Genomic DNA, 26621 nt, shown 5'->3' with positions numbered 1-26621 from the left:
CTTCCAAAGGCCTTTGCTTTTTAATATACACACACACTTGCACACACTGAAGTGTGCTAGCTTTTCCCACCTCATTTTTTGTTACTGAAGAATTTTAATAGGTTTATTAAGAGATAAAAGGTAGGCTAGGCGCGGTGCCTGATGCCTGTAATTCCAGTACTTTAGGAGGCCAATGCAGGCAAATCACTTGAGCTCAGGAATTCAAGACCAGCCTTGGCAACATGGTGAAACCCTGTCTCTCTTCAATAAAAATTTAAAAAGTAAAAAAAAAACAAGAAGAGAGATAAAAGATGTTACTGTTACAACACTTAATTTCAAATAATAGACAATGACAATGTGAAGACTAACCATGTAAAATATTTTAAATACATAGTTCAATGTGTATATACATAGCATATATATCCATACATACACAGATTTATTCCTTTTTATTTGCACAAAAGATTATTTGCTAGGCAACCTATTCCGTACCTAGATTTTTTTCATTAATATTTTATCTCCTAGTGTATGCTGTGAAGCTATCTCATTCAATTTAGTAGCTTCATAATATTCCATTGTTTGGAGGACTATAATTTATTTAACCAGTCTCTTTTTGAAGAATATTTAGGTCATTTCCAGTCTTTTGTTGATACAAGTAACAATGTAAAAAATATATTTATTTTATATATATTTATTTATTTATTATATATATATATATAAATGCCATTTTGCTTGTATATGAGTATATCTACAGGATAAATTCCTAGAACTGAAATTGCACAGTTTTTTTTGTTGTTGTTTTTTGGTTTTTTTTTTTTAGAAAGGGTCTGGCTCTTGTCACCCGGGCTGAAGTACAGTGGCATGATCATAGCTCACTGCAAGCTCGATCTCCTGGGCTGGGACTACAGGCACACTGTGCCTGGCTAATTTTTAAACTTTTTTTTATTTTTGTCTTGCTTTGTTGCCCACACTGATCTTGAACTCCTGGGCTTAATCGATCCTCCCACCTCAGCCTCCCCAAAGTACTGGGATTACAGCTGTGAGCCACCAAGCCCAGCCAAAAATCTTTTAAAGAGGGTCCTTGAAGTTGGTTCATGGTTTTTGGTCCCATAAACAATTTGTAAGAATATTCTTGCATATGTGGCTTTCTATGCATGCACTAGTATATCAGAATGTAAATTCCTAAACGTGGAATGGCTGGGTCAAAGGACTTGCACATTTTAAAATATGACAGGTACAGGCAAATTATTCTACAGAAACTTCTCAGCAGTTTATATTCCTGCTACCAACTTACAAATGTTCAAGTTTACCCATATTTTCACCAACATAATTTTCTGGTTTTTGACAGTCTGCTAGGTGAAAAAAAAAATGGAATTTTGTTGTTCTGATTTACATTTATTTAATCGAATGAAGGTCAAATATTTGTTAATCTTCACTAATCTGATAAACAGAAAAATATTCTAATGCACATTTCTTGAACTATTTAAAATGTTTTAGGTGGTTAATTTTTATTCTCATCTTCTATTGTTGGAAATTAAGTGCTGCAACAATAGCACCTTTTATCTCTTAATAAACCTGTTAAAATTCTTCACTAACAAAAAATGAGGTGGGAAGAACTAGCTAAATAAGTAAAACTGAAATTACAGGGTATGTATAAGACAATGGGTTTATTTCCTTTAGTTTGTATCAGAAACCCAACTTAGATCAATGGGCTCTTGCATCTGTGTGATAAACTGCGCTGCTGGGACTGGTATCCTGGGCCAGCAGTGCTTGGACAGTGCCTGGAAACGCTGGTATAGTGTGTTCAAGCAAATGCATTGTTCTTGTTTATGCTTCTCATTTATACTATCTACTAAGATACCTTTAAGCAAGGGATATTTAGTCCAGTCACCCCAAAGTCTGATTTTTATGATTTTAAATTTTTGATTGTAAAAACAAGTATAATTTATGACAGTTAATAAATCTAAAAGGAAAAATGATAAGTTCAAGAACATCTTAGGTCATCAAGATGTTTCTTTCTATGGAAGTAAAAGTAGAGTTTCACTTAATCTTTGTAATCACAGCAGTTAAACATGCTCCATTCTTCAGGGTTTCCTGAAGGTGCCCATCTGGTGGTACCAGCTTCAGGGTCCCTCAGGACACTGGGAGAGTCATCAGGACCAGACCAACTGTACTTCATCTTGGGGCAGAGTTTGGAGAGCCACTTCCAGCCAAGGTGAGAACACAATGGGATTTCAGCAGCCAGTGCATCATAAAGAGAAGTAAATTGACTGCCTGTGCTCTGAGAGTCAATTGATATATTTATTTTTAAAACGTAAGATCTTGAAAATCAAGACCTATTAATTTCATAAGTCATTCCAGACATCACATAATAATAACACTGTGCCATTTCTGTACGTGCTCTGTAACCTCTGTAAAGCACTATATATCTTGTTGTTTATTATTATATCAATATATTACACTTTCCAAAGACTTTTATGTATCATCTCTCAAGATCCTCAGGGCAACGGGGGCCCCATTTATCACCACGTACCAGAATATTGAGACTTCAACCAATTCTAATGATGTCATTTTAGCCCACAGGGGCAGAGACCAGGAGTCCACATCCTATATGTCTTCCAATCTTTCTGCCTCAAAACCCTCAGGAACTGCTTCTAGGGCATTTGATATCATCTCACTGACTTCTGAGAAGGAACATAGACAAGTACAAGCATGTTGTCTTACTCAGCACTCAGCCGCACACATCACGATGGGCAGAAGTCACTATCAGTGAGTTCTGTTGCCCTTGTACAAAGAGGAGTTCCACTTCATTATAAAGAAATGGAGCGAGTGTATTTTTAATAGGCCCAACTCTTTAGCTATGTTTTTCTTTTTATCATGCTTTACTTATTTAGTTTTTCTAGTGCCTTGAAGTATATTACTTATATTTCTTTTTAATCTTTTCAGCCTCAGTAATAAAATTAATATAAATGAGTCAAATTCTTATCTCCTTATTCTTTGAAGTTAGGATTATATAGAGAGAGTAATGTTGAATGAGCTATAAAATTGGCATAAAGTTACTTTTTAGTTGGGTTACAGTAGTTCATGTTAACTAATGCTAAAAATGCCTCGGTGATAGAATTCTAGTTACATATAGAATTGGATATACATTGTAAAAGCATGTTTAATCAGTATGTTTCTACGTGAAAAGTAAATAAAAGGTTCTTTTTTTGGTAATACATCTGTACACAACACATGGGAAATGCACTCGTGTCACGTAACAACATGAATATGTTTTGAGAAATGCATCGTCAGATGATTTCATCATTATGTGAACATGGTAGAGTGATTTACACAAACCTAGATGGTAGAGCCTCCTACACACCTAGGCTATGTGGTGTAGCCTCTTGCTCGTAGGCTACAGACCTGTAGAGCAGCTTACTGTATTGAATACTGAAGGCGAATCATAACACAGTGGCAAGTGTTTGTGTATCTAAACAGAAAAAGGTACAGTGAAAATACAGTATTATAATCTTATAGGATCACATCACATGTGTGGTCTTTGACCAAATCATTATGTAGCAGGTGATTATATATTTCATTCTTTAGAATTTCCTAAAATTATCTTTCCGGTAGTGTCAGCCTGTAATTTCCTTAAGACACAAGAGGAACTTCTCATGCACTTAGTTGACTTCTAATCTCTCTGTAATTTCTTGCTATGCATTAGTGGCATGCTCAGCAGTAAAGACAGCTAAGGCAAAAATAAGTGAAGACAGTCTAAATTTAGTTGCCAGCTTTTATATTGTTTTTGATGAGAAAGCATTGTGTTTTTCCCTTTTTTTAAACAAACTTGGAAAGGCCTTCTTATTGTCAAGATTTCCTTATAAATAAACATTTATTGGGCATTTACTATGTGGCACCCATTGTACCAGGAACTGGGGAGACAAGATAGATGGCCTGCCTCCTCTTGAAAACTCTGTTGTTTTGAGGAGGCACATTAAACGCCTGCACACAGACAGACAGACAGACAGACACACACACACACACACACACACACACACACGAGGAACAGGTTGGGATGAGTGTTATGAGGAGGAAACAGGAAGCTAACATACAGAATGCAGCCAGCGTATCCTACCCAAAAAGTCCTCTTTGAGGAAGGAGAGAATGTGGAAAAGTACATTCAAGGTAGGGGCATAAGTGTCACAGACCTCTTGGGAGTCTGCCAACATGTCCCTGCCTGCTTACCTGCCAGAGAGGGCCTCCTCATAAGACTTGGATGCAGAGGCTCTTGAGTGGAATTTTAATAACCTATTTACAATATCAAAACATGGCAATGTATTTCAGAAACACAAAATAAGTTTCAAGTTCCTTGTAAACATCCCGCTCTGTCCTTTGGAAGGTGCTTCTGGGAACGAGCCTGCGCAAGTTTCTCTCCTCTACTTGGGAGACATAGAGATCTCAGAAGATGCCACGCTGGCGGAGCTGAAGTCTCAGGTCAGACTTCTTCCTGCACCATAACTTAGTGGTAATGTGGCTTCTTCCAGTGAGATATTAATATATTCTTCTATCTCCTTTTCCCTCAATTACAGTCTGTTCTGATATGGCATTTGTCATATGCCATGTTCAGTGGTAAGTACCCGCAGGCAATACACGCCCATGGTGCAGACGGCCCCTCGTGGCCTCACTGGCCCCTCCTCTGACAGGCATGCTGTGCTTTTGTTTCAGTCTATCCTCAGTGACTTGCGGCTTTTGTTCATTTTTATTTTTTTAGGGAAACATGGTTTCTTGGAACATTTGTAAAGCATTCACTTTATCCCTTTATTTACATTGTTTGTGTACCATTGTGACCCATATGTTAAATGTTGTTATGAAAAGCTGTGTTACCAGTTTTCCAGGAGGTTAGAACTCCAGCTTTTATGTTAGGATGCTAAACTAGATATTCTAGGTATTGTGTTGTTTCTTATGCATTAACATTCACAGAGAAGGAGGGTTTTATCCAAATGGAAAGGCTGGATTAAGTACAATGCAGTGTTGAAGAAGCATCCGCCTACTGTTGGACTGAAATGAGCATTCCTTTCTTCTCTTAGAGGAGAAAATGTGGGGCCTATATATGACTAGTGGTTGTTGATGTTTGGCTTTTGTGCGCCCTCAGTATATGAAATACCCTTCCTCAAGAAAAAGCATACGTTGGCTGGGTGTGGTGGCTCATGCCTATAATCCCAGCACTTTAGGAGTCTGAGGCAGGCAGATCACTTGAGGTCAGGAGTTTGGGACCAACCTGGCCAACATGGTAAAACCCTGTCTCTGCTAAAAGTACAAAAAAAAAAAAATTCACCTGGCACGGTGGCAGGCACCTGTAATCCCAGCTACTCGGAGGCTGAGGCAGGAGAATCACTTGAACCCAGGACAGGGAGGTTGCAATGAGCTGAGATTGCGCCACTGCACTTCAGGCTGGGTGACAGAGTGAGACTCCGTCTCAAAAAAAAAAAAAGAAAAGAAAAAGCAGACAGCCTTATTCTCATGAGAACAAATGGGAAGATACTTTTTTTTTCTCATATTAAGTTGAAAGATATAAAATTGCTGTTTTTAGGTCAAAAAATGGATGAATATTGGTAATTTTAGAGGCTCCAACCTAAGTATATCAGTAGGGGCTTAAAGTGATCCCTTCAGAATTAGAACAAGCAGTTTGGGCCTACTGATTGCAGCCAAAAATGTTGAAATACTTCAGAATCAAAAGCTGATTCATCGGCAGAGCAAACACTGGTGGAGAATTGCATGGGCACGGAAGCAGGCTGTTGCGTCCCTTGTTGTACTGTTAGAGCGGGCTCTGCCCTGGTGAATTCTACTCACATGGAAGTTAATTCCAAAGTTTCATTTTTTAAACATGATGATTAAAAAGAAGCTTTTGACTCAGGTTTAGAGATAGGGAACTCACTTCTTAAGGTGATTTCAGTGCAGAGGAATATGAAGACCGCTCAGGCTTAGTGTCATTTAAGAGAGAGAGAGATTCCTGTGACTTTTAAAATGATGTTATCATTACTTGAGATACTCTTTCCTTGAGATGCCACTGTGTAGTGCTTCATTTTTTTTTTCTAAAACAGTATGTTTTGAAGAGTGCTTTTTAAAACTGTTGGAGAAATGTCTGTTTCTTTTTCTAGGCCATGACCTTGCCTCCTTTCCTGGAGTTCGGTGTCCCGTTCCCAGCCCACCTCAGAGCCTGGACGGTGGAGAGGAAGCGCCCAGGCAGGCTTTTACGAACTGACCGGCAGCCACTCAGGTAGGTTCCTTGCTGGACGCAACACTGTCCCTCTCTGCTGCTGACGCACTGGCTGGTGTGAGGGATGGAGGAGGAATCAGTCTTCTGAGCTGAGTGACAACAAAGCCCATTCCTGGTCATGCCACGCTTGTGACTTGGGTGACACTTTTCATCATAAACTCCAGCAGGCCTTCAGTTTTCCATGTTAAGTATAAATGTAGTGTTGTATATTTTTTCTGTGCTCCAGTGACTGTGACATTATATAACTTAAAAGCATTTGGAGTGAGATGGAAAGTAGGAGTGGCTGTTTCTCACTCAGAAATGTTGGATTCAGCTGATCCTCCTCCTGAAACTTTGAACTTAAAGAGCAGGTTTGGGTCATTTCCTTTGCAAAAAGCAGCCTTGAGGCTTTTTGTTTCTTTCTTTCTCTTGTTTCTTTCTTTTCTTTCTTTCCTTTCTTTCCTTTTCTTTCTTTTTTTAATAGACAGGGTCTGGCTCTGTCGCCCAGGCTGGAGTGCAGTGGCGTGATCATGGCTCAACTACAGCCTCAACCTCCTGGGCTCAAGTGATCCTCCCACCTCAGCCTCCTGTGTAGCTGGGACCTCAGGCATGTGCCACGACACCAGGCTAATTTTTTGTTTTGACGAGGTCTCCCTATGTTGCCCAGTCTGGTCGCGAACTCCTAGCCTCAAGCAATCCTTCCACCTTGGCCTCCCAAAGTGCTGGGTTACTGGCGTGAGCCACTGTGTCTGGCCAAGGCTGCTTTTAATCAGTTCTGATTACCACCCCAAAGTGACTGGCATGAGAATCTTAACCCCGGCTGAACAGAGGGAAATTTCTGTGGCAGTTTGGCCATCTTCCCAGAGCCAGACCTGCATGTTTAGTAAGAAATGACTCAAGTATCTAAATAATCACCACAGCAAGGATTCTCATTTTTTCCCCTTTTCCAAAAGTTTGGGTGTTCTTATAAGTACTCAGAAAACAATCCTTTGCTTAAGAAAAAAGCTTAAAATTGGGGGAAAAAAATTCAAGAAAATTAAATGTTATGTCACTCAATATTATCTTGTTTCACTTATTATCAGGGAATATAAACTAGGACGGAGAATTGAGATCTGCTTAGAGCCCCTTCAGAAAGGCGAAAACTTGGGGTAAGAAATTCTCCTGTGCATCTGAAGTGACACACACGTATCTTAACCTCGTTTGCCTTTTGAAGCTTTAACAACTTCATAGTGTAGCATTTTTTCACTGCTTCTAAGTAGCCTAGCAACTTGAAACAGAGTGTGTGCTAGAAATATGTTTGTATGTCTGGGCATCTAAAACTTGGGACTTATTCTCCCATAAAAACAGTAAGGGAGAATTAATTTTTCAGTAATCAGCAGGTGCATATTGACCCCATGATGGCCCTGAAGTGTCAGCAAGAGGCCCACCCGCAGCTGTTGTCAGTGTGTTCAGACAGTCTGCCATCCAACGGATTCATCATTGCTCCCGTCGCTCTGCCCCCTTATTCTACTTTCTTCATCCTAGTATCACCTGACATATCTGTACTTACTGATTTATTTGTTAGTATCTGTCTCCCACTACTAGAATATAAGTACTTGGTTTATTCATTGCTATATCCTTAATACCTAGAATAGTAATTGTGCCCATGTCATAGTCAATAATTATTTATTAAATAAAGATACACCCAAAATTGTCTACAATCAAACCATCTTGTTCTTTTTTCGCTGTAGGAAAATATTTTACAAGTCCTTTTGTAAATATCATGAACTATTAAGATTTGCTCTACCTATTATGATATGAGTATCCTTCTTGTGGTCTGCTTGTTATATGAGAAAGTTATCTTTCAACCATGTCTAACATGTATTTAATTTTAGTGGTTTTATAAAAACACATTCTTAATACAAGTTGTACAACCAGAAATAGTTTCCTGGAGGGGAATTCCAGGATCAAATGGTGTGGACATTTTAAACCTCTTAAAATAGTTAAATATTTCTTCAGGCAAGTTGTTCCAGAATATGAGTATTTATTTTACCTCACCCACAAACCAGCATTGACTATTTCATCGTCTAGGTGTTTCCTAAATTGATAAATGAAAGATGATTATCCTGTTCTCATATTCTCCAGTGCTTTGATGACTAATAAGTTCAGGCATTTTTGCAAACTGTATTTTGTGAGTGCATGAATGAGTTATTTCGTGTATTTTGACTGCTTCTGTAATGAAGTCTAAAGGAAAAGCTCTCTTGGAATTTGTGTGAGCTCTTTATGATTTTGACCCTTTGTCACAGTGGTTGTAAGCTGTGTCAGGTTTTGATAGACACAGTGCCTTTTGCCCTTTTGAAGAGCAGCTGTGTGCCTCCTCAGGCCCCTTCCATGGGCTCTTCTGTCCTTGACCAACTTCCAGGGCACTCCTGCTCTCAAGGAGGCCTCTAGTCCCTCCTGTTTCTCTCCAGCAGCCTCTGTCCCCTCCTTGGCAACTTCAGCATCTGTGCCGATGCCCTTTCTGTCCTCTGGCCGCACTGTGCTGGGCTCCAGGCCTTGGCCTCACTCCCTGGCCAGCAGCCCCCTCCCCCATGGGGACATGGGGCTGTGCAGCCTCTGCTCTTGCACTCTGCACTGCCCTGATTCCATGGGCCCACATCTTCCCATGAACTCTCTTTCTTCCAGTCATTTCATTTCTCATTGTGTGACCTCTTTTGATGGTAAAAACACTTAATAGAAGTACATCTAAAAATCATTCATTGTCTCAGCATCCTAAGAACCAGTCTTCATTTCCCCTTGCTGCCTTCCAGTTCTTATCTATAGCTTTTCCTCCATGGCCTGTGCTGACCTCTGCACGTCCCTGTTCCTCCTGCCTTGCTGAGTGTTGTTCTTTCTGCTCCTCCTGCTAAGGTTTCCCATCTCCCACAGCTGCAGCCTTGTGTCTCACCCGCCCTGTGTCTCTCTTCCCAATTCCAACCCTCAGGTTCTTCTCCCTGGCTACCTCATGGCAGCTCACATTGACAGCCCCCAGAGTCAAGGGCATAACTGCCTACCTCGAGCCCGCTCTCCTCCTGCCAGCTGCCGGGCTATCAAGCCAGGCCTCTCTCACCCTGTCCCTCTCCGCCGCATCGTACCTGCTCAGGCCGCCACCTCTTTCCTTTTCTCCCGCACTGAGGAAGTTCCCTACCACGTCTGGGGGGGGCTCTGCTGTGTACCGAGAATGGGATCTTCACTTCCGCTCTTCATTCCAAGATTGAAGGAAACTGAAGTGCGGAATAAGAGTTTGCCACTAGCATCCAGCATTTAGGGAAAAATCTCTCCTTATAAAAACCAGAAAAGCTGGAGGAGAAGCTTTGCCCATTATGCCTCAAGTTACCACGTGGTTTTGTTTGTTTGTTTGGATCTGGCGCTTGACGGTTTTCTGGTGCAGCCCCCAGGACGTGCTGCTGAGGACACAGGTGCGCATCCCTGGTGAGAGGACCTACACCCCTGCCCTGGACCTGGTGTGGAACGCGGCCCAGGGTGGGACTGCCGGCTCCCTGAGGCAGAGAGTTGCCGATTTCTATTGTCTTCCCGTGGAGAAGATTGAAATTGCCAAATACTTTCCCGAAAAGTTCGAGTGGCTTCCGATATCTAGCTGGGTAATGTTGTGGGGCTGTCTCAGAGAAATTGGGGCTTACCGGCATAGCAATGAGGTTATGCAATTTTTCACAGTGATAGAGAATTTAGTGAGAACTTGAGGTTGAGTTTTGCTTATTTAAGATGTTTGATTTTCCCATAGAACCAACAAATAACCAAGAGGAAAAAGAAAAAAAAACAAGATTATTTGCAAGGGGCACCGTATTACTTGAAAGACGGAGATACTATTGGTGTTAAGGTAAGTTGTTTAACAGCAAATTTACTACTTTGAGAAGACACGAGGGTCACATGATTTTATAGAGATGTTTTATTGAATCTTCAAGACACAGATTATCCCATTTTATACAAATTGTTTCAGAGAATGGATAAAAAAGAGGGAAAACTGGACAACTGACTTTACAAGGCCACTGAAACCTCAGTATCCAAACTGCCAAGGACACTAAAATAAAATACAGACCAGTTTCACTTCTGACCATACATGGAAAATTCTAAGTAAAATACTAGCAAGTTCAGCCCAGCAAGTATGTTTTTAAAAACACTACTGTGTGACATGACGTCACAGTAGGTTATCCAAGGAATGCGAGGAGGGCAGCGTGAAGAATAGATTATGTAAGAAATAATCCTGCCAGACTCGAGATGCAGAAAAAGCATAAAATAAAACTTATTATTAAAAACCCAGTGTTCATGACTTTAAAAAAGAACTTAGAGCAAACTAGGAATAGAAGGAAACGCCTTAACCTGATGCACGTATCTACCCAAAACCTCTAGCAGCAACACTGTGCCAGCTTCAAAAGCTTCCATTTTCATTAAAGTGGGACCCAAAGTAAGGATTCCCCTAACCGCCCCTTCTGTTTAACACTGTACTAAACAACACGGGCAATGAATTCCCTCCCTCACTGCCTTTAAGAAAAGTAAATAAAAATTGAAAGAGCAGTAAAAGAAATTTGAAAAGGAAAATATAAAACCGTTCTTACAAAGCAGATTCAAGGCCGGGCACGGTGGCTCATGCCTGTAATGCCAACACTTTGGGAGGCTGAGATGGGTGGATCACTTGAGCCCAGGAGTTCGAGACCAGCCTGGACAACATAGTGAAACCTGGTCTCTACAAAAAAATACAAAAATTAGCCGGGTGTGGTAGCACACACCTGTAGTCCCAGCTACTCAGGAGGCTGAGGTAGGAGGATCGCTTGAGCTAGGGAGGTGGATGTTGCAGTGAGCCGAGATCGTGCCACTGCACTGCAGCCCAGGCAGCAGAGATCCTGTCTCCAAAAAAAAAGAGAAAAAAAAAAAGGAGATTCAAAAGACTACACAGATAAATGATTAGATCTGATAGAGGAGTTCGAAAGGGTCCAAGATCAGTATAAAACCTTCTGGAGAATATACAAAAACATACTTAGCAGTGTTAAAGAAAGCTTCTGTTAGAGCCACGTCATGTTCTTGGAAGGCAAACCTCACAATAGTAAAGGTATCAGTTCTTCCCAAGTCTGTAAATTCAGTGAAATTCCAATGAAAATCCATATAGATTAGATTAAATAAAATTAATAGCATAAATTCGTACACTAGAGCAAAGGGCCAAAGAGCTAAGATTTTCTTTTTTTGTTGTTGTTGAGACAGTATCTCGCTCTGTTGCCCAGGCTGGAGTGCAGTGGTACGATCTTGGCTCACTGCGAGAAGAAAAAGGACAGGGTCCTTGCCTCACCAAGTGTTGACTGATCACAGCTGTGGCGACAGTGTAGCATGGAGGCACGGGTAGACAAACAGGCTCATGGACAGGGTGGAAAGCCCAGAAACAGAATCACACATGTGAGGAAATGTGACAGATACTTGAGGCAACATTAAAAAATGGGTTATTCAATGAATGGTGCTGGAAAATTAGTTATCTATGTAGGAAAATCATATTCATTAATTTTCATAACCCTAAAATTAATTTTATACAAGTTGAGTATCTGTGATTCAAGATGCTTGGGACCAGAACTGTCTCAGATTTCAGGTTTTTTCGGGTTTTGGAATATTTGCATTATACTTAACGGTCGAGCCTCCCTAATCCAAAAATTTGAAATCTGAAATGCTCCATTGAGTTTCGGATTTCTGGATTAGGGATGCTTGACTTGAGTCAGCGTCAGGCCCCATAAAACCTGTACTTACCTCTGCTCACACCATAGTCAACAGGCAATCCAGTTGAAGACTTAAATGTGAAAAGCACTCATTTTCAATCTTTAGAAGACATAAGAAAATCTTTGGCTTCAGGTTAAGGATTTCTTTTTTTTATTTTTTGAGATGGGGTCTCACTCTGTCACCCAGGTTGGAGTGCAGCAGCATGATTTCCACTCACTAACCTCTGCCTCACGGGCTCAAGCGATCCTCCCACGTTAGCCTCCCAAGTAGCTGGGACCACAGGCACGTGCCATTATGCCCGGCTAATTTTTTGTATTTTTGGTAGAGACGGGGTTATGCCGTGTTGCCCAGGCTGGTCTTGAACAGGAGAGTTCAGGCAGTTTACCTGCCTCAGCCTCCCAAAGAGCTGGGATTACAGGCGTGAGCCACCATGCCTGGCAAGAAGGATTTCTTAAACAGAAAGTGCAAACCATGAAAGAATCAGTAAATTTCATTACATTAGAAGTGAGAACTTTTGTTCATCAAAGGAAATCATAAAAAACAGTGAAAAGGGAAGTCACAAATGGGAGCGACATACGCAGTAACACAGCAGAGGGTTATTCTCCAGCATAGACAGCAGATCTTCTGCAAATCTGTTATCAAAAAATAACCCAATAGAGAAGTGGGCCAAGGTTATCACTGGCAGTTCACAGAGGAGAACAGAATGGCCAGGAAACACATGAAAAGAGAATCAGCTTGCCAATTGCAGGGAGCTGCAGAATCCAGCAGGGAGCTGCCCTTGCTAGTGAGACCGTGGGAACTCCCACACACATGACCAGGCGCAGTGGCTCACGCCTGTAATCCCAACGCTCTGGGAGGCCAAGGCAGGCAGATCACTTGCACTCGGGAGTTTGAGACCAGCCAGGGCAACGTGGCAAAACCCAGCTTCTTGGGTGGCTAAGGCAGGAGGATCACTTGACCCCAGGAGGTGGAGGTTGTAGTGAGCTGAGATCATGCCACTGCACTCCAGCCAGGGTGGCAGAGTCAGACCGTGTGTCAAAAAAAAAAAAAACTCCAGTGGGAGCACAAGTTGGTACAGCTACTCTGGAGAGCAGTTTGGTGTTAGTTTAGTACACAGATGCCCGTCGATACAACCAAGGAGTCCCACTCCTAGCTGTATTCCCTAGAATAACTTGCCCATAGGTGTGTGGAGACACATGGATATGCTCACTGAAGCATTACAGTTAATAGAATGAAGTGGAAAGAAATTGACAGATTTTTTTTTTTTTTTTTTTTTTGAGACAGAGTCTCACTCTGTCACCCAGGCTGGAGTACAGTGGCACAATCTTGACTCACTGGAACCTCCACCTCCCGAGTTCAAGTGACTCTTCTGCCTCAGTCTCCCATTCCCCAGCCTCAGCCTCCCCACAATTTTTAAAACTTGTGTCATGTGCAGTTTCCTGGAACAGAAATTATAATATTGGCTTATCATATGAGTGTATTAGAATAGAGATTATAATACTTGACACGACATGTTCCTAGCAGAGGCGGGGCACTGAGAAGTAGCCAGACCCTCCTGCAGAGCCTGGTTAATCTCTCAGTCATTGAAGAGTTTAACTGTGATGTCTAGCCAGAGCCAGCTCCCCACCTCCACACCTGAGAATGCAGCCAGCGACCTGGGCAACCCCCAGCACGAACCCCGCAGGCCCTGCGCCGTGTCTTTCCTGACACGCACTTCCCTTCCTGGGTGCGCCCCTGAGGCGTCCTCCCTGTGGACAGCATTTACGGAAATAACATGCGTGTGGAAAACGACCTGCGAGTCCTGGGAAAGGGAGGAGGCTTGCCCAGTCACGGGAACGCAGGGAGCAGCCTGTGTTTGTGAAACCCTGCAGTTAAGGCTTGCAGGAGATGCCAAGGAAGTAAAGCCAAGTTCATGCCTCTCAGAAGCTGGGGCTGGCTATAGAAATACAGAGGCGAGAACAGACTGACGGTGTCTATAAAGTAAACAGCTGTGCTTCTGGCGCGGCGATGAGAGATCCGTGTGCTGATGTGGATGATCTCTGTCTTCATGTTGCCTGGTAGCCCTTTAAAGTCCCCCTGTTGGCCACTCGCAGTGGAAGCTTCTGGAGCTGAAGGGAAAGGTCAGATGGCTGGAAATTAATTTCCCTTGTGGAGCTCTTCTTGCCACCCCCGAGTTTGTTTTCATCGAGCAAGAGGATTTTTTTAAATCAGTTATTCACCTAGTTTATGTAAATTTGAATCTGTTCTTTTGTCAATATAGGTAGTTTTTTAGACATGCCTCTTTTAAATGTAGGCTAAAAAGATGTCAGAAAACACTGCTCATTACTTCTTTTAAAATGTAGAATCTCCTGATTGACGACGATGATGATTTCAGTACAATCAGAGATGACACTGGAAAAGAAAAGCAGAAACAACGGGCCCTGGGGAGAAGGAAAAGGTAATTGCTGGCGTCTGCACAGATGTGCAGCTGACAGAGCCCTCTCTGACTCTCTCTTACTCCTGCTTGGAAACTGAGAGGGACCGGAAACTCTTGTTGATTCAGAGTGCACACAAAGCACACCAGTGTGGCGGGTCCTTCTCTGCCCCCTGAGTTCTTTCCTCTCCTTGAGTGCCTCCTCCTGGAGCTTTCTATGGAACAGGTGAAGTCCACGTGGACTGCAGAGGCACGATGAGGAGCCCGCAGATCCATGGCCCCCCGGTCCCCCTCCTTCCTCCTCACCCGCAGCCTCACCCTCTGCCTGGCTCTTGGCTTTCCCTTCAGGTTCCCACACCCTCAGGTCTCCAGAACCACCCCGTCTTGCTGCCACCTCAGCCCTGCTGCGGGCTCCCTGTCCTTCTCCCGCTCTCTCCAAGGTTCCCGAGAGCCTGGCCACTCTTCCAGGGGACGCTGCTGTGGCTTCAGGGCTGCTACCCCCCTTCCTCCAGGACACTGCCTGACCCCTGGCCGCCAGGACTCCGCTGCCACAGGCCATCTTCTACCTCTGCTCAGGACTCCTTGCCTCTCTCCCTCCTCCCGGCTCTGGCGCCGCCTGCCGTTGTCTGGCTCTGCGCTTACTGCCACCGGAGGAAGCAGGTGCTGCTTGCAGTCAGGCCAAGCCACAGGCTCCGTGCCCAGCCGGCTCTCTTCAGGCCTCCAGGCCACACACCCGGAACTGGGGCGTGAGGCTCAGTTCGCACTGCTCAGCTCACCACCACCACAAGTCCCAGGACCTGCCCGTGGCATCAGCTCCATGCAGGCCTCACCAGAGGCCCCCAGGCATCCTCATCCTCCCCCACTCCCCGACTCACGGACTCTGGGTCTCTCCTAAATCTGCCTTTTGTCCTATTCTGACTGCTTCTGCCCTGGTGGATTTCATCTTTCCCTGCCCAAATGACTGCAGGAGCCTGATCTGGCCCCGCTCACCCTAATCCCCCTCTCCTCCCCCTCAGTATCTTGGGTGCCCGTGTGCCAGGGACTGCATGCCCTCTGCCACTGGGGGCGTCTGGAGAAGAGAGGTCCCAGGTGGAGGTGGCAGGGCAGGTGAGCGTGACCTCGTGACCATGGCAGAAGTGGGGGTTTGAGCGTGGTTAGAGGCTGCTGGAGGGTGTGAAGGGGGACGCGTTGACATGATCACTGGCTGCTTTGTGGTGAGTGGATTCTAGGAGGTAGAAGTAGAATCAGGGAGCCGAGCGAGGAGACTCCCTGAGTGAAGATGGAGGTGGGTAGGGACTGTGTGAGCTCCGCAAGCAGCATGGCCCCTGGGCCAGGGCCCCTTCCTCTCTGCTCTCCGGGGTCTGGGCTGCTTTCCAGACAGCACTGTCCTGTGGCCTTTGCTGACTCCCTAAGGGCCCCGGGAGCCCCAGGATAGCAAAGGACCTGTGCCTGGCCTCACCCCCATTCGCAGCTCTGCAGCCCTCAGGTCCTGGTGCCCTCAGAGACCTGGGATATGGGAGAGGGGCTGCAGCGCTGGCTGCTTCGGGGTTTTCCTGTTTAAAGGTCAGACACACACACACACACACACACACACACACGTAAAATTCTATACGTGTCTAATACATAGACACTAAAATACTGTTTTCCACCTTTTTTTTTTTTTTTGCGATGGAGTCCCACCTCGTCGCCAGGCTGGAGTGCAGTGGCACGATCTGAACCCACTTCAACCTCCGCCTCCCGGGTTCAAGCGATTCTCCTGCCTCAGTCTCCCAAGTAGCTGGTACTACAGGCGTGCACCACTATGCCCAGCTAATTTTTGTATTTTTAGTAGAGACGGGGTTTCACCATGTTGGCCAGGATGGTCTCAATCTCTTGACCTTGTGATCAGCCCGCCTTGGCCTCCCAAAGTACTGGGATTACAGGCGTGAGCCACCGCACCTGGCTCTGTTTCCACATTTAAATGTGATGCCACTGACTTCATCAGACTTCTCCACGCATCCTGTCAAAGCCTTAGTTGTCACCAGGGCGGTTATTTGGAGACATCCAACAGTTCCCCAGGCCCTGGGAGCTCCATTGTCATCTGTGCTGTTTGAGATAGCACATTTTAAAATTTCATGTTGCTGTCACTGAAAACCTCATCTTAAGCCTCACATGTGCTGTCTGCACAACAGTAGACCACTGGTGTCTTCTGAACACCGTGATGTAACCACTTACTATATTGTTTTTCATTTTTTTTGGAGTTAATAGTGTCACGTGCTTTCAAAAGCCACCAAAGAGGTTCACTGAGAAATCTCTGCACCTCCCTCCCCAGGTACACAGCCTCTCCCAGATGGGCCAGCGTGACCGTCACCTGCATGTCCTTTCAGAGACCTGTGTATAGGGGCAGAGGAGCTTTCCTTTCTCTTTTGACCAGAACTTTCTTGGTAACCTTGCTGTTTTCATGTACCAGTGTGTACTCAGCTGCCCCGTCTCATGGTGGGAGCGTGGTGTCCTGATGCATGCATGGGTAGACCACAGCTTAGGTGACTTATGCCCACCTCACACACTTCCAGGCTGTCGGCAATCTGTCACCATCACAGTCAATAACCTTGTATATTCACCATTTTGCAGTACAGATGTGGATATATCTGTAGGACAGATTTCTGCAATGGAATTGCTAGGTCAGAGGGTATGGCTGTAAACATTATCTGCAAATAAGAAAAAGGCAACCAATCCAATAAAAATGTAGGTAAAGGGTATGAACAGTTCATAGAAAAGGAACTGCAAATCGCTTGCCAGCATATAAAAATATGCTCAGCCATTCACTCATGATAAAAGAGGTGTAAATTCAAGCTACTCCGAGACAGTGCCACATGCCTATCGGCAACACTAAAGTGGGAAAGACTCGTGTGTTGAGGACGCAGAGTCACTGGGGCTCTCATCCCGTGTGTGGGTGTGGAATTGGCACAGACACTTTGGAACTCAGGACAGTACCTCCTGCTGCATCTGCTGGGCACTTCCCGGTACCCAGCCTTCTACTCCTCAAAAACATGGACGCGTGCCTACCAGGATATCCCCAAAATTACACGGCAGCTTCATTCACCATGGCCAGATTCTGGCCGTATTGAAGGAAAGGCTGCTCAGCAGTGGGATGGCGGGTGGGCCGCGGAGGCTTTCTGTCGGGGACTGTGCAGCGTGGGTGGGCCACACACATCAGGCTGGGCCAAAGCACCCGGCCGCAGAGCACCTGCCGCACGGTGCCATGGGCTGGGGGGGGTCACAGCGAAAGCCAGTCTCTTGAGTGGGATGCCAAGTGGCCTGTCTCTCCGGGCAAGACTGAAGGGGTGGAGGCAGCCTCTGCATCATGTCACACAGGTGTGCGTGATTGTGACGAGTCGTGCAGCGGTGTGTGTGCCATGTGTGTGCACTCCGGATGTTATTCTTCCATTTAAAAAGTAAGGAAAGGAAGGTTTCTCAGCTGTGAGGCATTTTCACTGAGCAGATTGAGAAAGCCCCAGAGCCTGAACCATGCTGTGCCGCCAATGCAAAGCAGGGGAAGGCAGCTGGCCTGGCACAGGGCTGGTGGCAGGGCAAAATGGGGCCCTCTGGCAGGTGGCTGAGATCTGTCTGTCCAATTGCAAATGCACGTCCTTGTGGCCTATAAAATTGGAGTGTATTTTGGGGTCTTCGTGAACCCCTCACCCTGGCACCCACTGCATCCATGAGTCAATGACAGTGTCTGTGTCTCCGCAGCCAAGAAGCCCTCCACGAGCAGAGCACCTACATCCTCTCCAGTGCAGAGACGCCTGCCCGGCCCCGAGCCCCGGAAACTTCTCTCTCCATCCACGTGGGGAGCTTCAGATAACCGCGCCGCTGCACGGCTCCACTCCCGATGAACTCTCCGGCTGATGCCACAAACGTGGGTTTCCTGGGCATGGGGACTGGCTGCCTGGCGCCTCCAATCCCAAATCCTCTGCTTCCTTTGAGCACAGGGACGGCTCCTCTGAGGCCTGGCCAGTGCATGTAGTCACTTAGCTCTGCAACACGTGGCAGCCACGGGGGCTGGTGCAGCTCTGGACCCAGCTGCCAGTAGGTGCTGGGCTCTCTCACACAGCGCCCGGCCCCAGCCGCCTTTTTTTTTCTTTTAACCAGAAAATGCACAACGTATGCGTGAACCGCAGGTATGGAGGCAGCGGCATGCCGTCGCCCCGCTGTGGGAGGTGTGTGGGGTCAGCCCAGCCACTTACCTCTGTGTTCAGATGACTCTCGTTCGCCCTGACCGGGTTCTCACAGCGTCTCAGGCCACTGCGCCACCGCGCTGGTGCTGAGCAGAAGCGGGGTCTGCTTTCAGGACTTCATTTCCCCCACTCGTTCTGGCCGCACATGCTCCATGTCTGCCCTTTGGTCTGAGTTAAAACTGCGATGCTGAAAAGTGCGAGCTCTTTCCCCGAGGAGGAGCCACACAGGGCGGCCTCCGAGGGTGAGTCGCTCTGCTAAGCAAGGGCGGCCGCTGCACGTCAGCCCGCAGGCCGAGGGTCCAGCTTATCCTGGGTGCTCTGTGATCAGAAGGTCCTTGGATCCCGAGGACTGCGGCTGCTGCCGTCCACAGCGCCTCAGCCTCTCTTCCTGTGTGGAAGCGGGGCAGGCAGGGCTGTGGCAGACAGGCCTGGCATAGCCCAGGTTCCAGGTGTCCTGGGCAGCCTGACTGGGTTCCTGAGTAGCCTCAATGAAAACACCTGAGAAAAAGAAAATGTAAACTAAGGAAGGGTTTTTCCACTTAATCCAACCCAGATTTCTATTCAACTTAAAGGATTTAATTGGCATTTGTGAGAAATAATAGCACCTGTGTCACTGAGTTGATTGATTTGGGACACAGACGGTTGACTTTCCCAGACAGCAGCTTAGCGGAAAGCAGCATCCCGAAGACGGTGTCACATGTCCTGAGCCTGCTTGTCACCTGGGCCTCACGGTTTCTCGTCAGCCCCGTCACTGATGGGAAGCAGCACTGAAGTGTGAGGGCAGAAAGGACACCGCTGGAGTCAGGCGCTCCCCTGCCTGTGACCCTTTTCCAACAAGCTGATGCTGAGCCAGCGGCCTGCTCTGTCCCGCATACTCCTCCCAACAGTCCAAACCACTACCAGACAGAAGCCACGTCGCTTCTGCACACGTGTCTGAGAGCGTCTGCCATAGACACTGTGCGTTTCCGTGAAGCACTGCGCCCTAAGGACCCAACTCTGACTAGCAGCTGCCTCCCACTCCCAAACACTAACCCCGCTCAGGAGACTCGCACTGGGTGTAGACTGCATCTTTGCAGAGGGAGATGATAGAGGCTTCTGATGACACCAGAGCTGTAAGTGTCGTGATGAGCTGGGCGCCCAGCCCTTCTCAAGCTGTTCTGTTTCTGTGGCTTTAACTGACATATTTCTGTAGCATCCGCCTTCATCTCATCTCAGCGTAATGAAATATTAATGAAATCGCTGAAAAGCTTTGCCTTCGAGAGGCCAGAAGCCTCGCGGAATGTCTGCAAGTCCAAAGACGCGTGTGGGTTGTGCCCTGAAGTGCCGTCCAGCAGGCGCGTGCGGCCGGCCCGGCCTGTGCGTGTGGCCTTTGCCTTCTTCCCTTTCTTCCTGTTTTCTGTTTTTTTAATTTGGGGATTGAGAAAGCTGTACGATTTTGTTAAAGAAAAAATAAACCATTTTTTAAAGTTGTAGCCCTTAGCTGCTTTTGGTTGCCGGCTACTTCGTGCCCAGCTTGCTTAAGAGAGGAACTTTTGGCCGGGCGCGGTGGCTCACGCCTGTAATCCCAGCACTTTGGGAGGCCAAGGCGGGTGGATCACCTGAGGTCAGGAGTTTGAGACCAGGCTGACCAACATGGAGAAACCCTGTCTCTACCAAAAATACAAAAAAAAACCCACAAAACACCGGGCATGGTGGCACGTGCCTGTAATCCCAGCTACTTGGGAGGCTGAGGCAGGAGAATTGCTAGAACCCGGGAGTTGTAGGTTGCAGTGAGCCGAGATTTGTACCATTGCACTGCAGCCTGGGTGACGGAGTGAGACTCTGTCTCAAAAAAAAAAAAGAACTTTTGGCTGGGCTCAGTGGCTCACGCCTGTACTCCCTGCACTTTGGGAGGCCAAGGTGGGCGGATCATTTGAGGTCAGGAGTGTAAAACCAGCCTGGCTGACATGGTGAAACCCTGTCTCTCCTAAAAGTACAAAAAATTATCTGGGCATGGTGGCGGGCGCCTGTAGTCCCAGCCACTCGGGAGGCTGAGGCAGGAGAATCGTCTGAACCCAGGAAGCAGAGGTTGCAGTGCGCCAAGATCGTGCCACTGCACTCCAGCCTGGGTGACAGAGCGAGACTCCGTCTCAAAAAAAATACATACATAAAATAAGGAACTTTTGTGGCCCTTTTCCCCAAGCCTGCTTCAGATGCTAAATAAACAGTTTATATTTAGAAATACTGCAGCAGTGCTGCTTTAGAAATAACAAGTTTGCTTTGGTTTTAAAAAGTTCAGACTCATGGGAAAAATGCACTGGAAGAAACTGGATGTCATCAATCTGGTTTTATTTTCCTTCTATGGAAATACGTAATGGTGGTGTCGCCACAGAAAACATACTTATTCAACAGTGACTTTTTCTAGCCAAAAAAGGGAGGGGCAAGAATTCCCTTGCAAATCATTTTGGCGCCATCGATGTGAGTTTAACCTGCAGAACAGACTTAACAGTGAGGGACCAACTTACAACAGCCCCTTCACCCTACAGGTCCATCATTCTGTTCTGTTCTGGATAACGCACCCACCCAAAGCATGGCCATACCAGGGTTCAATAAAATCCATAACAAACGCATTCTGGGTGAAGCGGTGACCTCAGTATCCAAGTAAAGAGAGACTGCTTCCAGCTCCCTCTGGCCGCTGCCCTCCCCCACTCCCACCACACACGCCCACGTGCTGCCATGCGCCCAGGTCCCTGTGGCAATGGCTGCAGAGTGTGGCAGACAGGGCCCTTCATCTGCAGGTCCTTGCCCCCACTTGGGGTGGCAGGAGCAGACACGGCAATCTCCTGGCTCAGGAAACAAGAGTCCACCAATGAGCTCACACCAGGCTGGGGCGGGGCCAGACGAGTGCTCAGGGGACAGAGGTGCCTCTGCCACGCCCCAGTGTGCTGCTCTGAGGTGGTTCTGTCTCCGCAGGCACCTCCCCAGGTGCCGAGACGCCACCAGCAGCTCCATCACACGAGGCAGCCACCAAGTGCCTCTTTCTGCAAACCAGTGAAAGCCCTGGGCTCTAAGTGGGTGATGTCCATGGGCTCCATGGAATGACAGTCGGGGGAGAGGGGAAGGTGCATTGCCCAGAGCTTCCAGGTGCCCATGTCCTTCACACGCATGTGCTTCAAAGATGGCAGCACCCTCGTGTTGGTGTGGCTGTTAAACCTCCCTCCCAGCCACATCCCCCCCACCCCAGAGGGGCGACTCCGAGTTGCACCCGCTCCTAGCCCAGGTCTAAGAGCTCTGGGTGGGGTCCAGTAACCTACAGCCAAGGAACGCGTGTGAGCCCACCTGGAGCCAGGGCACAAAGGGGTGGGGGGACCACAGCAAAACTCTTCTGGCAAACAACAGAGGCCACAAATCCAGGGTTCAGTTAACATTACTGGACCAAGCACCCAGTTTGTTTTTCTAAGTGGTTGGGGAATTCTGAAGAGGATCAGTTTAAAAACAGTATAGACCCTGCTGCATTTTCTCCACTCAACTCTACTGTCCCGTCTCGCGATCATGCTACACTTGCAGCCCCGTCCACTCTAGATCGCTGCCCGGCCTCCCCACGCTGTCAGATGCTGTCTCTGTGAGAAGCCCCCTCCTAACTGCTTTCCCACACAATGGAGCCATGCCCCGTGTGAGATGAGCCACGCAGGCACAGGAGTGAGGCTGGCAGAGCACACACCAGCCTCCCCCCAGGTCTGCCCCTGCCCAGGCATCTGGTGCCCCCAGCACGTGAGGCGCCCCGGCTGCTGTGCTGGAAAGCATGCCTGTCACTTGGGCCCAATTTCCTCACCTGTCATGTGGGCTGGGCTTGCTATGAGGCTTGGGACACGGGAGAGCACGGCTGTGGAAAAGATATGCCCTCTGCCTCCCATGTCAGCCACGCGCTGGCTGTGCCTCATGGGGCAAGTTGTGTCGCCTCTCTGAGCCTGTCCCTCGCCTGTAAAATGCAGATAACCCACCATGTAAGGCTGTGAGGGGAATTAGAGGAGTTCGTACATTCAAGGTACTTAGACCAACACCTGGCACAAATTATAAAGTGTCAGCCGTCAGCATCCCGATCACTGTCATAGCTCGTACCCTTCGCACTGATTGGTTTAGTCATGAGTGCGTGGGGCAGTTCTAGCCAAGACATTAGAGGAGGTCGGCTGAAGCCAGAGCTTCGGAAAGGGCTCCCTTTACCTTAAAAAGAGACACACATAGGATCGCTTAACGCCAACAGTTCAAAACCAGCCTAGGAAGCAAGCGAGACCCAGTCTCTACAAAAAATTTCACAAACTAGCTGGGTATGTTGTCATGCACCTGTACTCTCCGCTACAAGGGAGGCTGAGGTGGGAGGATCACTTGAGCCCAGGATTTGGAGGCTGCAGTGATCTACGATTATGCCACAGTACTCCAGACCAGAAGATAGAGCAAGACCTCATCTTCAACAACAACAAAAAGAGCAGGTGACACATAAAAGAGGCAGCCATTTGTCCCCAAACACCTTACACTGGTGTGATGCCTGGAGCTGTGGTGGCCATCTTGCAACCATGAGGCCTGAAGTCCTGAATGGCCAGAGAGGAGAATATACACCAGAAAAAAAAACGGGGGGGGGGTTGTTACCATGGAAGGAGTGAGGAAGAGCTGCTAGGGAGGCAGCCAACACTCCCGGAGCGCATGCAGCCCTTCTGTACCCGACCAGCCTGATGGTGTCTTCCATGAACGCAGTCCCCATCCCTCACTCCAGGAAACTGGGGAAGACAATTCAAGTGGCCTTGATCTTAGACAGTTCCCTTGGAAATAAAAGTACCAAGACAAAGCAGAGAAGTCGGAGAGCTTCAGGTTTGCAGTTTTATAGAAAAGATTTAAGAGGGTTAAAATATTCGTTAAAATGGCCCTCAGTCTCCCGGGCCAAGGCTGTGCGGTCACACCTGAGAGCCTCAGCACTGCCCAGTACCCCCTCTCTCCTTGCGGAATTTTTAGTCCAACTGATCACAGAACCCACACCTAAAAAATACAACAGCATTCTAACGGCATTCTAATGGCATGCTAATGGCATTCTGTTTTGCTTTTTAGCCACCAACAACTCAACCTATTTTCAGAGCAGGTGAAAAACAATTCTGAATCCAGTTTGGAAAGATTCCGGCAACCAACACTTTATGTCAAAGCACAAGGAACGATGACAAAGACTCTGGCGATGGAAGATCAAAAACAGGCTTGTTTTATTTATACACAGAACAACTTATGTACAGCACTCAGGTATGGACTATGTACATAACAATACAAGAGGCATTTGTTTCCACGGTGGTCACTATATAAATTAAGATTATAAATACGAGGGGGTAAGCCCCACCTGAGGGCACAGAACCTTTTCTCCAAGACTCTTCAGGGATCCTTCCTGCCTCTCTCTGCACAGCAGACCATGAGGCCCGTCTGGCAACACCACAAGGGGACCTGGGCCGGGGCAGCAGAGCAGCCCCCAGACAGCGAGGACACCCCAGTGCGGGACGCCAGCCCAGCACCAAAGGGCAGGTTCCTAAACACTCGTGTTCATTCCTTCCTCACATTCTAACTTGTTAGAATTAGAAAAATGGTTTTTATGTAAACAGTGTTGTTCTAATCACTGACAACATATTAATTTTAAACACTTTTGATCCAAACCCAACTCCTTGCCAGGAGTAGGACACTGAGGACTTGGGATGGCCCTGATGTCCTTGAAGCCACAGTCAGCTGTTTATCCTCCTCATGTCCCCTCCCCACCCAAGTTCCAGCTTGCCTGGGGCTTGTTCTGGGACTCTAAGAGCCCCAGGATGCCCACACCGCCAGGCCAGCAGGGCCAATGGTCATGCAGGGACTGCGGGACAGGTTCCCATCATCTCCTGTGTTAGCCCATTCCACCTGGGAAACCAAGCGACTGCCGTGGCTGGCTTATTTCTCCCTCTGCCAACCCCCATCTAAAATGTTCTGGGGAAAACAATGAGAGGTGGAAAAGGTAACATACAACCACCTTCCACCCACATCACTTCCAGTGAGGCAGCTAAGTCCACCAACAGAGCGTGGGAGAGTCTTTCATCCAAAAATCCCAACACGTCGCATGCAGGGACAGGAGGCTGTGCTGGGGAAACCCAAGGCCTGGCTCAGCCTCCATACTCTAAGGGCCTTGGCCCAGAACGACCACGAGAGGGGAGCACCCCAAGGCACGCAGAGGGGCCCACCTGGGTGCACTGCAGAGGGGACAGAGGGGCTGTGAGTGGGAGGTGGGCCAGTGCTGTTCACTGCCGCCTGCTCAGGACCAGGGGCTGCGGCAGACCCAGCCCGGTCTATGCCCACCCCCGCAGGTGCAGCCCAGCTTCTGCACATCAGATGGAGTGACGCTGACTAAAGGACCTGGACAGCGCCGGCAGACACTCCCAACACTGTCCTTCTCTTTGGGAGCCAAAGAGAAGCCACGGCCAGGCAGCCAGGCCAGAGCCATTTCCTCCTCACACCAGGGCAGGGGTTACAGAAACCTCTTCCCAAGACATTTACAAGCACCTCTGAGCCATGACTATCAACGGGAAAAAAGGGCAAAGTCAGTGCCCTGGAGGACCAGGGGCATCCTTCACCTGGGCACTGTCCCTACGGGGCACAGCCCTCTCCCCAGGGGAGCTCCCTGCCCTCTGGCACCATCATCTACTAGTTCAGAGCCAGGACAGAGGCAGGGCAGGGGCAGCGCGGACCATCAAATCAGAGTCCCTGCCAGCACCTCCAGTGACATCACGCCCGGCAGCAGGCGACAAGAAGCCACTGCAGGGGCAGACACTCAGGAGAGCCTCCGGCCTCCAGGCCACCGGACGGGCTGAAGAGGTCAAACCACCCCCGGCCCACCAGGGCCACGCTCCCTGGAAACCACAGAATGGGCAGAAAGAGTCTCCCAGAGCCAGGAAGCATTTCCCACACAGAAACACTCATGTGGACACACATCCTCTGTCTGCAGGGATGCAGCTGGCGAGCTGTCTCACTCACACCCCAAGCTGAACTCGCCTAGAGCGTCCAGAGACAGAAGGGCAGGCGTCCCCAGCCCACAGTGGGGGAGGGAGGAGCAGGAAGAGAGAGGATGGAGGAGGGAGGAGCACAGGCCCTGTGACACCCAGGGAGGGGCTCCCCGCCTGGGAAACAGCACCCGCTGCCTTGGCTCACGCAGGAGGAATTTTTTTTTCTCTTCACGTCAAATTACAATCAACAAGACTGGAAACATCCATGCTACTTTCAAACCAGGAAAGAGCATGATTTTTGTTCAACAAAAGCTGCATCAACAAACAGGGGCCCTTGCAGGCTGCTGTGAAGCCACAGGGTGGCTGGGCCCCAGCCACGTTTCTGAGAACTGGCTGGGGGCCAGGAGGCGGAGCCACACGGTGCGGCCACAGAAGGACACACGGAGAGGAGCCCCCGGGACAATCCAAGCACGAGGCCAGGCAAGCAGTGCCCAGGAGGCCAGACGCCGCTGGATTCCCTGGCCCACAGCACAGGCGGGCGAGAGCTGAGTGGCCGTGACACATGTGCCCCAGATGACTCTGAGCTGGAGAAAGTGTTGTTTCAAAGGTAGCTGTGTTGTTATGTTCGAGACCCCAGAGCTCTGGTGGACGGTGTCACGGAGGCTTTCTGTAGCTGACAGAGGAAGTAGCACCATGAGAAGGGGGCGGGCTGCAGCATCCGCCCAGGGCCTCAGTGGCAGGAGGCGCAGAGGCCACAGGCTGAGAGGGCGGAGGCTAGGCCTCGGCGGCGGGGATGTGGAGGCCACAGGCTGAGAGGACAGAGGCTAGGCCTCGGCGGCGGGGGTGCTGCGGCTCAGCTCCTTGATGCCACACAGGATCCTCTTCATGTGGCCCACCTTGGTCACGCCCAGGTCCTGCAACAGAGAGGACACCGCCATGGATGCCGAGAAGACAGCCAGGGCCAGAGGGCTCCACAGCAGGCCTGCCACAACGGCCCTTCCCATTCGGCTTGTGAACACAAATGAGAGCCAAAATGACAAAAACGGTAAAACAAGATGGAAACAGCT

General features: G+C 48.0%; 2 protein-coding genes across 19 annotated transcripts in view; one reads left to right on the top strand and one right to left on the bottom strand.

The window, feature by feature from the left end:
• Positions 1 to 20052, top strand: part of USP40 (ubiquitin specific peptidase 40) — a 91201-nt gene extending 71149 nt beyond the window's left edge. For 6 of the 15 annotated variants that reach the window (XM_063595313.1, XM_034955388.3, XM_055109236.2 and 3 more), the window contains 8 exons: positions 2068 to 2194; positions 4361 to 4455; positions 6120 to 6238; positions 7300 to 7365; positions 9627 to 9837; positions 9978 to 10073; positions 14293 to 14387; positions 18096 to 20052. In XM_063595313.1, the coding sequence (XP_063451383.1) occupies positions 2068 to 2194; positions 4361 to 4455; positions 6120 to 6238; positions 7300 to 7365; positions 9627 to 9837; positions 9978 to 10073; positions 14293 to 14387; positions 18096 to 18207 (921 nt within the window). In that variant the 3' untranslated portion in view covers positions 18208 to 20052. The other 9 variants (XM_034955392.3, XM_034955390.3, XM_063595311.1 and 6 more) reach the window with 7 other exon arrangements.
• A 3726-nt stretch (positions 20053 to 23778) lies between these two features.
• DGKD (diacylglycerol kinase delta) overlaps positions 23779 to 26621 on the bottom strand; it is a 118917-nt gene continuing 116074 nt past the window's right edge. For all 4 annotated transcript variants that reach the window (XM_034955384.3, XM_055109235.2, XM_055109234.2 and 1 more), the window contains one exon: positions 23779 to 26468. In XM_034955384.3, coding sequence (XP_034811275.1) covers positions 26379 to 26468 — 90 coding nt within the window. In that variant the 3' untranslated portion in view covers positions 23779 to 26378. The remainder of the gene's footprint in view (positions 26469 to 26621) is intronic.

The sequence above is a fragment of the Pan paniscus genome, chromosome 13, assembly GCF_029289425.2.
Source record: "Pan paniscus chromosome 13, NHGRI_mPanPan1-v2.0_pri, whole genome shotgun sequence".
Lineage (NCBI taxonomy): Eukaryota > Metazoa > Chordata > Mammalia > Primates > Hominidae > Pan > Pan paniscus.
The sequence above is the reverse complement of the archived record's forward strand: the minus strand, read 5'-3'. Positions and strand labels throughout refer to the sequence as shown.